General features: G+C 43.5%; 1 protein-coding gene across 1 annotated transcript in view; it reads right to left on the bottom strand.

Moving 5' to 3' along the window:
- The window catches only part of ADCY2 (adenylate cyclase 2), a 279,910-nt gene extending 266,522 nt beyond the window's left edge, over nt 1–13,388 (bottom strand). The window contains exon 1 of the mRNA XM_008161799.2: nt 13,107–13,388. Coding sequence (XP_008160021.2) covers nt 13,107–13,337 — 231 coding nt within the window. The 5' untranslated portion in view covers nt 13,338–13,388. The remainder of the gene's footprint in view (nt 1–13,106) is intronic.
- Between the last annotated feature and the right edge of the window lie 307 nt (nt 13,389–13,695).

The following is a 13,695-nucleotide window of genomic DNA, read 5'->3' as shown; positions in this document are numbered from 1 at the left end:
GGAATGCCCTCAGACCTTGAATGACACGGCCCTCCTCCCTCTCCTAGTCCATTCCCTGTGGACTGAAAGGTGGATGAAGCCACAAGGCACACCCTATGGCTGTTTTCTTCTGGACTAGTTGAGTTTTCAAAATTCAGAATACAAAGCAAACAGAGTTACTTAAAATAAAACATTCAAAACATTGTCAATCTAAATAAATATGTTTATGTACCCTAATCCCTTCTCCCTTCATTCAAAAACTAAATGAAATGTGCTAAATTGCCTTTATTAGTACTAAAATGCCTTTAAAATATGCCTTTAAAAAGATAAAAAAATTACCATATAACACAAACTAAATGAAATGTATTAAAATGCCTTTAAAAGGGAGATGTCAAGTATAATCTCCTATAATGATAATAGGTTCCTATCACTCTCTTTGATCATTTTACCCTTTCTTTTTCAATGCATTTTCTGTTACTTTTGGATGGCTTCTAATTGCTAGGCCTATTAAATACCCATTGCTTTTATTTATTATGTGACAGCCTCTTTGTTTCTTAGGGGCTTTTTCATGGATCAAGGGATTATCTGTATTTTCATTCTTTTCCATGTGCATTTTTTTTGCTTTTTGTTAAACAGAACTATTTTTCATTTAGATAGTAAAGAGCACTGTAATGTAAAACACTGCTTTTCTATAAAAAGATATTTAGTGAAGTGCTTTGAAGTCCTAAGACTGCAGGTAGCAACCCATTACTTACTGCTGTGTCTCAGGGGGAGCTCTGAGCCTCTAGCCTATGTTTTCACGTGAACAGCAGTATGAACATTGCATTGCCAGACTCAACTCAATCCCTATCAAAATACCAATAGCATTTTTCACAGAACTAGAACAAATAATGCAAAAAGTTTATAGAAACACAAAAACCAAGAATACCCACAGCGATCTTGAGGAAGTAGACCAAAGTTAGAGGCATCACACTACCTGATATTCAACTATACTATAAGGCTATAGTAATCAAAACAGACACATAGATCAATGGAACAAACAGACAGCCCAGCCCACTTGTGTGGCTCAATGGTTGAGTGTCCGCCCATGAGTAAGGAGATCACCGGTTTAATTCCTGGTCTGGGTTTTCAGACTCAATCTTCAGTAGGGGGCATGCCAGAGAAAGGTGATTGATGTTTCTCTCTCATTGATATTTCTATATCTTTATTCCTTTCCCTTCCCCTCTCTCTAAAATCAATAAAAACATATTTTAAAAAAATAGAGAGCCCAGAAATAAACCTACATTTATGTGCACAATTATTATATGACAAAGGAGGCAAGAATATACAATGGAGGATAGTCTATTTCATAAACTGCATTGAGAATATTGGATAGATACATGCAAAAAAGTGAAAATAAACCACCTTCTTATACCATATACAAGAATAAACTCAAAATGAATTAAAGATTTAAATGTAAGACTCAAAACTATTAACCTCCTAGAAAAAAATATAAGCAGTAAACTCTAACACTTCTCTTAGAAATACTTTTTTTTCTGATATATCTCCTCAGGCAAGGGAAACAAAAGAAAAAATAAAGAAATGGAATGACATCAAACTAAAAGGTTTTGCACAATGAAGAAAATCAACAAAATGAAAAGACTACCTACTGAATGGGAGAACATTTTTGCCAATGACACATCTGATAAGGGGTTAATATCCAAAATTTATAAAGAACACATAAAACTGAACACCAAAAACCAAACAATCCAATTAAAAAATGGTGGAGGAACTGAATAGACACTTCTCCAAAGAGGTCATACAGGTGGCCAATGGACATATGAAAAGATGCTCAATATCAGAGAAATGCAAATTAAAACCACAATGAGATATCACCTCATGCTTGTTAAAATGGCTATCACCAATAAATCCACAAGAAATGTTGATGAGGATCTGAAAAAATAAAAAGGGAACCCTCCTACACTGTTGGTGGGAATGCAAATTGGTGTAGCCACTCTCAAAAACAGTATGGGGATTCCTCAAAAAATTGAAAACAGAAGTACCTATATCCTAGCAATTCCACTTCTGTGTATTGGGTTTTACGGTGCTTTAATTGTCTCCTTGTAGGTGGCCGTAGTGTGTTCTGCAGAACCAGCTGTAATCCAGAGCTGGATTTTTATTTCCTCAGGCCTAGGGAATTTTCTACAAGGACTAGGTGCAAGTTTAGAAAGAGGAGACAGTGTAGCAGGAGTACAGACTATGTATCATTTGCTCAGTCAACTTACTTGTGCCTTCAGACCTAGCTGAGCCCTAATTCTTTCATCCCACCTCCACTTGTGTATGGCATGCCTCTGTGCATACCCAGCTTTATTGCCTGGAGGGCTACACAACATTCTGTTAATGACTGACATCTCAGATGGCCTGGGGACTTGGTGGTCCATGGTCAATATTCAGTCCCTTCTGGGGTTTAGTAACAAGCCAGCTACTCTTTCTCAAATGGAGAATAATTATCTGCAGAATCACTAACAAGTCTTCACAAAGCACTGGTTTGAGTGAAAAAGTGGGAGCAATCTGTGAAGACAAACTGGCTAGTCGCTCAAAGGGGGCTCCATAGAAAGGGCTTTGAGAATCTGTGCTTCTGTGTAGTTACTACTTCTGAGCTTCTGCCATCAAGTCTGCTGGGCCTCTGTTCACCAGTGGCAGCATTTGAGTAGAAGAGCAGGATATGGGGCAGGGGCGAGTGAGGGCCAGCTGGAGCCTGCCTGGAGCTCTGTGCGTGCTCATATCGGACTGTGAAGACCTTAGGTGAGCACTACACAAATTCCTCATCTGTTCAGCTCCAAGAGCCATACAGAGAAAGGGCTTCTGAGAAATGTAACTCCAAGCAAAACCAAATTGAGCATAGATAGTTCAGCTCAACTTTAAAAATGACCAATTTCCCTCCAAGATCCACTTTTTCTTCAAGTACATGACAAGTGTTGATATGTACTGTTTTAATTATATTTTTCAAATTTATGTAATGATTTATTTTTCAATCCAAAAGTTAGAGTTGTTCTTTTTTATCCAACAAATAAGTGGTGATTTTGATTTATGCTTTTGTTATATAAACTTCTAATTTAAAACCACCATGATCCAAGAACATGGGTCTCTATGATACCTCTTCTTGGAAAATTTTTGCAAGTTTTCTGGTCCATAATTAAAAATATTTCATGTGCACTGGAGATGAATATTGTTTTTCCTTAGATTGGCTTGGAATTTTGTATTTGTCAATTAGGTCAAGCTTGTTAAATTGTGACATTTAAATCTTTTGCATTATTTGCTTTGTTTTGTTTGCTCAACCTATCAATAGCTGGATGGAGATGTTGAACTCTTCTATTCTTGGTACATTAGTTTACTCTCCCTCTTGTATATACATTTAGATTTATACATTCTGAGGCTATTTTATTGGGTTTATAGATGTTTAAAATTGTTATAATTGCCCAGGAATTGAGCATTTTATTATTTTAATTTATCCTTAATTTTATTTTTCTTTAATGCATATTTTGTAAGATATTAAACTAGCATGTTTTCATCTTTTTATTTTTAATCTTTCTGTGTCTTTTTAAAATATATTTTTATTGATTTTAGAAGAGGAAGGGAGAGGGATAGAGAGATAGAAACATCAAGGATGAGAGAGAATCATTGATCAGCTACCTCCTGCATACCCTACACGAGGAATGGAGTCTGCAACCCGTGCATGCATGTCTGGGAATCAAACCATGACCTCCAGGTTGACGCTCAACCACTGAGCCATGCCAGCTGTGGGTGCCACCATCTTTGAGGGCATGGCAGTCAATTAGCATATTCTCTCCTTATTGGCTGTGGGTGCTGTCATCTTTGGGCGGGACAGTCAATTAGCATATCCCCCCTTATTGGCTGTGAGCGCCGCCATCTTTGAGGGCAGGGAAGTCAATTAGCATATTCCCTCTTTATTGGCTGTGGGCGCTGCCATCTTTGCAACAGTGTGAGGGTCAATTAGCATATTCCCTCTTTATTAGATAGGATAATGCTGCAAAGAACAAATAGGCATGCATATATCATTTTGAAATAGTATTTTGGGTTTCTTCAGATATAGTTTGAAGAAACTCAGAAGTCAGCTTCATATCGCACTTCTGTTTATCTTAGGCTCTACAGCAGTGGTTCTCAACCTGTGGGTTGCGACATACTGTTATGAATCATAATGTAAATATCTGTGTTTTCCGATGGTCTTAGGCGACCCTGCTAGCGGTTCTCAACCTGTGGGTTGCGACCCACAGGTTGAGAACTGCTGCTGTAGAGCCTAGGACCATCGTAAAACACAGATATTTACATTATGATTCATTAACAGTAGCAAAATTACAGTTATGAACTAGCAATGAAAATAATTTTATGGTTGGGGGTCATCACAACATGAGGAACTGTATTAAAGGGTTTGGCATTAGAAAGGTTGAGAACCACTGCTATAAATAAATAAATAAATAAATAAATAAATAAATAAAATAACACATACACATACTAATACTTCATTGATCTTGGGGGATACGCACATAGAAATGGAAGCCAGCATCTTTGATCTCTGGCTGGCCCTAGCTGTAATATCTCAACTTTATTGTGTCTGGTAGATAATAAAGGATGTTGATAGAAATAGGTAGAGGTTCTAATTCTAAGATTGTGCAGTCAGGGATCCCCTTACAATAGTGTTGATGCACTATCTTCTGTAGGGCAGTGGCCCTAGAGACTTGACTCTTTCAGACAACAATAACCATCTTGAGAAATCTCAGGAATTTCAATGACTTAAAAACAAGTTATTATACTTTATGTCTGATGTTTCAAATGCAATAAATTGTTCATATAATATATTTAATTGTGCTAATCGTTGAAGATTTCCATTTCAGCAACCAAGTCTTTTTAAGTGACTTGGTTTGATTCTAAGATAAAATTGGCCATATGCATCTCTTATAGTCATGGCCCAGGTCTGTGTTCTCTTTCTCTCTTGTATTGGTATCATCATTCATTCTAGGACCCTGGGCAAAGTCAGAAAACTGGTTGGCAAAGCTGCTTCCAATGGTTTTTCAGGTTGAGACTCCTATTACTGTGTCCATCACTCTGTCACCCGAATCTGACTCCTGCGGATGAAAGTGTAAACCCAAGTAAAACAAAGAAACAAAATTAATTATTTGTAACATTGCCAGCATCAGTTGAACTAATGAAGGCTACATTTGAATCTCTCCTCAGATCCCTTCCTTGTGATTTTTATTATATCCTTATACAAAGAGGGCATTGAAGCAACACCAGTGAATTTTTAATTTGGTTAAATGGACCAAACACAGGAGCTAATTCAACAACCCTTTCTCTCCTCCCAAATACACCTAGTGGTGCAAACCAGAACTGCCAGGAGTGTGTCACTTCTCTAGTTTGACACTGAGGAATCACATGGTAAATATCTTATATAACATCAAAACTAACAAAATTGAAAAATATGAATGTTCATATAAGTGTCAACTTGGCAAGAATTTTACTTCTGGAGAATGTTAAATTATGTCAAAATGTGACTTTTAATTAAACAATCTATGCTTCTGTCCCTTTTTAAAAAAACTCAAAGTTATATGCACAACGTATCCTATCTAATAAAAGGGTAATATGCAAATTAACCATCACTCCGCGACAAAATGGCGGCACCCATGGCCACAAGATGGCGGCGCCCAGTCCTCTTAGCCCCAAGCCCCGGTGGAGTCCCCAAGTCTGCCCAGCAGCGGCAGTCCAGGGTGTCTAGCTGGGAGGCGCCCGCCCCACACACAGCAATCCCGGCCCAGTGGCAGCAGTCCGGGGTGTCCGGCTGGTTGCCCCCAAGCCACGCGCGATCCGGGGTGAAGCGGGCCGCGGGGCTTGGGGCCCGGGTGTTAGGCCCGCAGCGCCCCGCCCCCTGAGCCATGCGCGATCGGGGGCAAAGCGGGCTGTGGGGCTTGGGGCCGGGGTGTCAGGCCGGCAGCGCAGTGCACCCACAATGCGCGATCTTCAGGCCAGGGAAGGCACCCACTGGGCTATCCACAGCCAAGCTGAGATGGCAGCCTGGGCAGGGGTCTCAGCCTGGCTGGGCTGAGGCGGCAGCCTTGGGCTGGGGTCTCAGCCTGGCCAGGGCCCGAACCCCTCCAGCAGTGGCAGCCAGGGGTCTCAACCATTGAGTCACACCAGCTAGGCAGATATGGAGGAATCTTAAATGTTTCTTTTTTTATAATATATATTTTATTGATTTTTTAAAGAGAGGAAGGGAAAGGGATAGAGAGCTAGAAACATCTATGAGAAAGAAACATTGATCAACTGCCTCCTGCAAACTCCCGACTGGGTATGTGCCCCCAACCAAGGTACATGCCCTTGACCAGAATTGTACCTAGGACCCTTGATTCTGCAGGCCAATGCTCCATCCACTGAGCCAAACCAGTTAGGACTGTCCAATATGCTAAAGAAAAAACCCTATCTAATAAAGAGGGAATATGCAAGGGAGGGCATTTGGGGGTGACCAGGGTGTCAGGGGAGGGCAGTTAGGCATCGATCGGGCTGGCAGGGGAGTGGTTAGGGGGTGATCAGGCTGGCAGGCAGAGCGGTTAGGAACAATCAGGAAGGCAGGCAAGCGAGTAGTTGGGAACCAGCAGTCCTAGATTGTGAAAGGGATGTCTGACTGCCCATTTTTTTTTAATATATATTTTATTTATTTTTTTACAGAGATGAAGGGAGAGGGATAGAGAGTTAGAAACATCGATGAGAGAGAAACATTGATCAGCTGCCTTCTGCACACCCCCTACTGGGGATGTGCCCGCAACCAAGGTACATGCCCTTGACCGGAATCGAACCCAGGGACCCTTCAGTCCGCAGGCTGATCCTCTATCCACTGAGCCAAACCAGCCAGGGCCTGACTGCCTGTTTAGGCCCGATCCATGGGATCGGGCCTAAACAGGCAGTCAGACATCCCCCAAGGGGTCCCAGATTGGAGAGGGTGCAGGTGGGGCTGAGAGAGACCCCTCCCCCCATGCACGAATTTCGTGCACCGGGCCTCTAGTATCATATAAATAGAAACACTTCTCCGGCTCTGTCACATGCCCAGGTTTAAAAATCCTAGTACTCAATTAGTTTTTAATGAGAAATATAGCTACAGGAGACCTTGACAGGGAAAACCCCCAAGGTACAAATATAACAAGAATAACCTACATTTTGGGGATACAGTAGGTGTCCATCACTGTGCTAAGTGCTCCCATGATCTATCTCAATTCCCAACAGAGCTCTCTGATCCTAGTGGTCTTATTCATTTTATTTCACAGGTGAAGTAGCTGAGGCTATGGCAGATACATTCATATGTCAGGAACACACACTAAGTGGCAAAATTGAGGCTTGGATCCAGGCCTGCCAACAAAGTTTTGTGCTCTTAACCTGTAGGCTACATGCTGGAAAAGCAGCTGCTGGGGAAAACATACCTACACCATAAATTACAAGTGTTAATTAAGCACCTGTGAAATGGTTAGTGCTGTGTTAAATATGGAGAGTGCTACACTTCTTCCCTAAAGAACTAACAATTAGTGGAGGAGACGAGACGGATTTATAAAACTACCCTGCACGTCAGATGACAGTAATGTAGTGGTTGATTCCGTATAGTTCATAAGCTTTGCAGATGTCAGAGGCAGAAACCAATGCAGACAGAGTGCTCAGCCAAGGCTGGACTGTGTCAGCTCTAGAACTTGATTTTGTGCCCATGCCAATATCAAGTTCCAGAAAGGATGAGTGTACCAGTAGGTTGTATACAGATACCTGACTTTGGCCAACAGTTACTGATCAAACATACCAATTAGTACAACCATAAACACCTTTAACGGAGCAATAGATCAGCTCTAACTGTGTTGTTATCTCCTAAATAGAAGGTTTGATTTAAAAATATCCGTGGGTTGCACAAACAGTTCAATTGAAATGGATTTTACATGATGCAGTCTTTATGCCAGGGACTGCTCAGACAATAGAGGCAAAGCCACAAAGAGATCCTCTGCTTAACGGGGAAGACACTGGGAATATTCAGCAAAATGAGAACAACTGATGCCCCACCTCAGTGAGTTCATTGTGAGGAAGCATCACTACCCAGATCCTTTTAACATTCAAGAGAAGAAAATGGGCATATGACTCCCTTATACAGAATGAAGGTTGAGGATGTCCATATCATTATGAAATTTCAACAAGAAAACTGCTTTTGTGCCAGGGCCAGAGATGGGCATTCTAGACCTGCCGTGAGCTCTAGAAAAGTTCGCCCAGGAAAAGTCAAACATGCTACACCCGGTGCCATCACCACCACCACCCTTCCATGGCATGACCTTGAGGAAATGAGCTCACCTCTTTTGGTCTCAGTTTCCTTGTCTGTAGAATGAGAGCCATTCGAGTCCTAACACTATGTGGCTATATGTTCTTTTATAGCAATAGGGGAAATGCAGATACAGAAGACCCACTAAGAACCATAGTTCCTGGGGACATATTCTGTGTCAGACATTATTCTAAGTGCCTCACATGTACTAATTTGGACCATCACATTAGAAGACAGGTACCATTGCATTTACAAATAAGACAACTGGGGCATACAGAGCTTAAACAATTTCTCCAATATCACAGCAAGGGACAAAGCCAAAATGCCACGCAGATAGATGCTCTTAACCATTACAATGTCTGCCTTTGTTAAATGAGGAGAGCAAGGTACTTTATGCACTTCAATATCTACAGGATGCTCCAAAGTCCTTTCTTGCTAGCCCTCTAAATTGTAACCACCTTTCCTGCAGAAAATGACAGTTTTCCTTTTCTTTTGTTTATACCAGTGAATTACTGGTTGTAAATTACAAATACCTGCCAACTAAGATTTTCCTGAATGTATAGAAATGCTCAAAAAGATGTATCTTTAGCTACCTCTACGCCAATCCCTAAGAACAGGCACTATTGCCTCCATCCCCAGAATTACGGGACTAGAGAAAGTATGCATAGACTCCTGCTCCTTAGGATGACAGGCATGTTTACCTGCCTTCTCCAGTGTCCCACCCTCCAAAAAGGGGCTGCAGGATTGACTTCTTCCCATTGGCATCCTTCAACCGAGGCTACTGAAATGTTGTCTGCAATAATAAAGCCAAGTTCATCCTACAGTGATTGGGTTGGTTGTTTGGTTGGTTTGGGAAGAATTATGATTCTTTCTCTATGTATAGACAAAAGAAACTCTGATATATCAGCCTCTAGAAAAACACCAGATACTGGAAATTTGATTTGTAATAAAAAGTACTTACGGTTATCATTGTAAAGATTTTACACGAAATCACAGTAAAAGCGAAGAAAGCAGATCATATTCTCAGTGAAAATCATATTTATTCAAAGTACATACATATTTCATAAAAGTATATACCCATATGGCTTTCAGCATCATACCAAAAAAACACCCAGAAATCTATTGTATTGCAATATCTGACCTCTTAAAACTTATGGGAATGAAATTTTTCCATTCCAGTTGAAATATTGACTATTTCTAGTTACAAATTTTAGCCAAAACAAACCTGGCTAGAGCCTGTTGTTATTGACAAACAAACAAATACAGGCAAATTTTGAGAAAAGCTATCTGATTCGGGACATAATAAAAGAGGGAAGATTTAATTCTGAGAAAGGTTTTCTTACATTTCACAATGAAAACCAGCCCTAGAAAATGAAGTGACATCATAAGACTTAGACTACTTAAAGTCTGGTCACATTAATTCCCAGTTTTCCAAGGCTAGGGGCAAAGTTTATTTTGCTCATCATATCCAGTACTACCATTAAAAATTTCCATGATAAGCAATGGAAAATATTCTCATATTATTAAACAGAATATTAAAATTCTAGACATGCTATCATGGGTTCTATTAACTTTGTTTCATGTGTAGATAATTCTTAACAAATATGGAGTTAAACCTACTTAATAGCTTTTTATGTAGCAAATAATTAAGCAAGATGGTGAAGTTTCAATTCAGAACTTATTTTTACAGTATAATACAAATACTTTGAGGATTAATTTTATGATGCAGAATCATGGATTGACCGTAGATTGAAATTAAGTGAAACTAGGTTCTGAATAATGTCAGTTAGAGAAATACAAAATCAAGACAATGCCTACTTTTTTCTTTTTAGTAGATATTTCCAACCACTTTGTACAAAGGCAATTACATATAGCAAAAAAAAAAAAAAAATCACTGTGTACTGGAATGATGCTAAGATCATTTTGCAATCCAAATGTTCTCAGATCTATGGATGCATCAAGAATACTGCCAGACTTTTTCTACTACAAGAACTGATGGAAATCTAATGGAAATCAAAATCGGACAGATTCATGGGAAAGAAGGAATCTGTCCAAGATTTCAGGCAGCAAAAATAGATCTGCTGAGCTCCTGAATTACATCACTGCCTAGCTATTCTAGTACCGTGCTGGAAGGTGGACACCTGGGCCAGCCCCAAGCAGCTGTTTCCATCTCCTGAAGTAGACCTCTCAGAAGCCAGGCTCTGATCAGCCTGCAAAAGTTAACTCAACCCTATCCATGCAAACACTGCTCTACGTTAACACCGTCCCATCTTCCAATGGTCCTATCCCAACCATCTTCGACTATCTGGATGGAGAACATGTTTTTGGAAAGAGGAACTGCTGTTTATGACATCACTAAAAGCAAAAGAGAAATAAACTGTTAGGAGCTCAGAACTATCCCAGTCCCTCCTGAGGTACGGTTTCAGAAGATGTGCCCATTCCTCCACGGTTTCCCACTCCCCCCTTGGTGTGCAGCCCAAGTTCCCAACTGAAGTTAGCCTTCCCACCACCCTCTCAAAATCTGGAATGTTTCTGTGCAGTTGGTCACCTCGAAGGATTTACACAGTAGTCAGACCACGGACCAGGTACAGCAAAAGAATGGGATCCAGCCCTAATCGGTTTGGCTCAGTGGATAGAGCGTCGGCCTGCGGACTGAAGGGTCCCAGGTTCGATTCTGATCAAGGGCATGTACCTTGGTTGCAGGCATATCCCCAGTAGGAGGTGTGCAGGAGGCAGCTGATCAATGTTTCTACCTCTCTATCCCTCTCCCTTCCTCTCTGTAAAAAATCAATGAAATATATATATTTTTAAAAAAGAACGGGATCCATCTGGACCTCAGCCTGGGCTACAGCCATGCCATGGGAAGTGCCCATTTTGTGCTTAAAATGATTTAGCTGAATGGCAGAAACGTGTGAAAATAATTGACTGATCAAGGAAAAGTAAAATCGCCTGTGTAAACTTTGCAAAAGGAGACCACTCAAGCATTTGCACCACTTGAAATGGAACCTAACGGAATTGTGTAAAGAACCATAAATACAAAGACCAAGAGGTCAGAGAAGGGTGCTTTCAGCTCAACTCCACTGAATCTCTGACTGACCCATTCAGGAACATATATACGAAGGAGGTCAAATAAATTAGAGATCTATGTCATTGCAAAAACAAACAGACAACAAATGCCGTGTGTGTAGGGGAAGTATGAACTCCCCAGTTGTCTTTAGATATATTAACGGTGCTATAAATAGGCCATCACCTGCTCCTCCTTTTCCACTTAGAAGAGAACAAGCCAGAACAGGTTTGCATTACAGCTTCAACAGAATCACCAGCAGCTATGTCCTGGCAAAACAGATTTCCAGAGGGAACCTGACGTGTTTTCTTCCCTGAAAGTTCTGGAACAAAAAGGAGATGCTTTTAGAAATGCTGCTTGCCAGTGAGGTTGACCAGAAGTCTCTCTCCAAGTCCCTTTTGGTCCTAAAAGTGGTGAAGAGAGATAATGATGCCACTCCAGGGAGCACTGGGGGCTGTGCTGGTTACAGGGGTGTGAGACCTGGCCTGAACCCACACCCAGGACACAGGATCCAAGGGCGCTCTCTGCTCTCTGCTTTACGTGTACTAGCCAGTTGTGATATGTGGCATCATGCTCTCTCCTGTTTTTAATTTTGACCTCCCTGGATTCCAGCAGAAGACAGCATCCCTTTACCAGTGTGGGGGAAAAGAAAACTCTAGTTTTGAAAGAACCCTATGATGGCAAGTTTTCCAATGCATAACGTTTGAGCACCATCTGGCTCAGGATATCAGAAACAACCTGCCAAGTACCAAAGACAGCTATTTTGCACACTGAGTGAAACACGCACAAACATCCACTTCTTTGCTCAGTGGACACAAATGTGGTGCATATTTCTAGTCTAAGCTGAAGACATCCCCCAGATCAGCCGCTGCCCCCAGAAGTATCTCACTGGGTAATCGATGCCTAGCACAAACATATCATAGGAGGTGCAAAAGTTTGAACCACACAAACAGAAGGATCAGTGACAGGAAGTTTACTGCCATCTACAGATTTCCCCTCACTGCTCAAGGGAGTGAGCCAAAGCTTTCTGCTTGAAAAATACAAATTGGCAAAACTGACATCAGCCGTTGGGCCGCATGGTGCTCCTACTAATGAAATCCACTTTAACAAGCGCTAGTGCACACAGTTAACTACCTACCCCTCTAGAAACGGGAAAGTATCTCGCCTGATACTTACAGGCTCAGAGGATGCAGAGTCACAACCGGTCAACACCCCATCCCTTTCTCTCTATGGGACTAAAGACATACAGATTTAAAGGCAAAGGTGTACGATAATATAAAAAACACTTTCCACCTTATTAAACACTTCCTCAAGGCAGGCTTTTTACAAAGTTAACACCAATTCAAACTGAAACACCAGCGCAGGAGGCAGGCAGCGGCCACGGAAGTCACGGGTTGATTTGGAAAGGGACGCATCGGAGCGGAGGTGGCGGGCAGCAGCCTGGGCGCGGAGTCCAGCGGAGTTTGCCTGCGGGTTCGCAGAGAGGGGAAACTCACGCCCCGCGGTCCACCTGGTGAACACCCTGGCAACTTTATTTTGGGCAGAACCGTCCAAGGAAACTTTTCTCGTGCCTGCAGCCCTGGCCAGAGCCAGGCCAGCCTCGGGCAGGCAGGAGGGGCAGGGAGCTGCGAGGGAAGGGCCGCCCTAGGCGGGACGCGGCCGGGCGGGCTGGGTCCCTCTCCTCTCGGGACCGGGAATGCGCGGGGCAGGTCCCGGGGGGAAGCCACTCACCAGCTGGAGCGCGAAGAAGACGGCAAGCAGGGCGACACAGGCGCCCATGACGATGAGCAGCAGGAAGACGATGAGCGGGTGCTGCTGGCTCATGCAGTAATAGGACTCATACAGCCAGTCCCGGGACCGCTGCAGCCCGTCGCCGTCGCCGCCGCCGCCCGCGGCCGCCGCCGCCACCGCCTCGGCGCGGTCCCGCAGGTAGCGGCGGCGCCGCATCGCCTCCTGCCACATCGGGGCGGCTCGCGGGGCGCCGGCCGAGTGAGCCCGGCCCGGGCTGCGCCGCCCGCTGCCGCCCGCTTCCCACTCCTGCGCCGCCTTGGCCGCGCCGCTGCCCGCGCCCCGAGCTGCGCTCAGGGGCCTCGGCGGGAGCGGAGCTCGGCGCCCCGGGTTGGGCGCTGGCGTGCGGGCGAGGGCCGGGTGGCGGCCTCGGGGGCAGCTCCCGACGCCGCCGCTGCCGCCACCGCGCGGGAGGGAGAGGGTGCGACCGGGGGGCCCTCCGCCCGCCTCTCCTCACCCCGCGCGGCGCAGCCTGGCCTCTGCGCACCGCTGCCCCCCGACGGCCGGGCCGTGCGCTCGGGGAGGCCGGGGG

The sequence above is a fragment of the Eptesicus fuscus genome, chromosome 4 (assembly GCF_027574615.1).
Source record: "Eptesicus fuscus isolate TK198812 chromosome 4, DD_ASM_mEF_20220401, whole genome shotgun sequence".
NCBI classification, from domain to species: Eukaryota; Metazoa; Chordata; class Mammalia; order Chiroptera; family Vespertilionidae; genus Eptesicus; species Eptesicus fuscus.
Note: the sequence above shows the minus strand (reverse complement) of the source record. Positions and strands in the feature narration are given on the sequence as shown.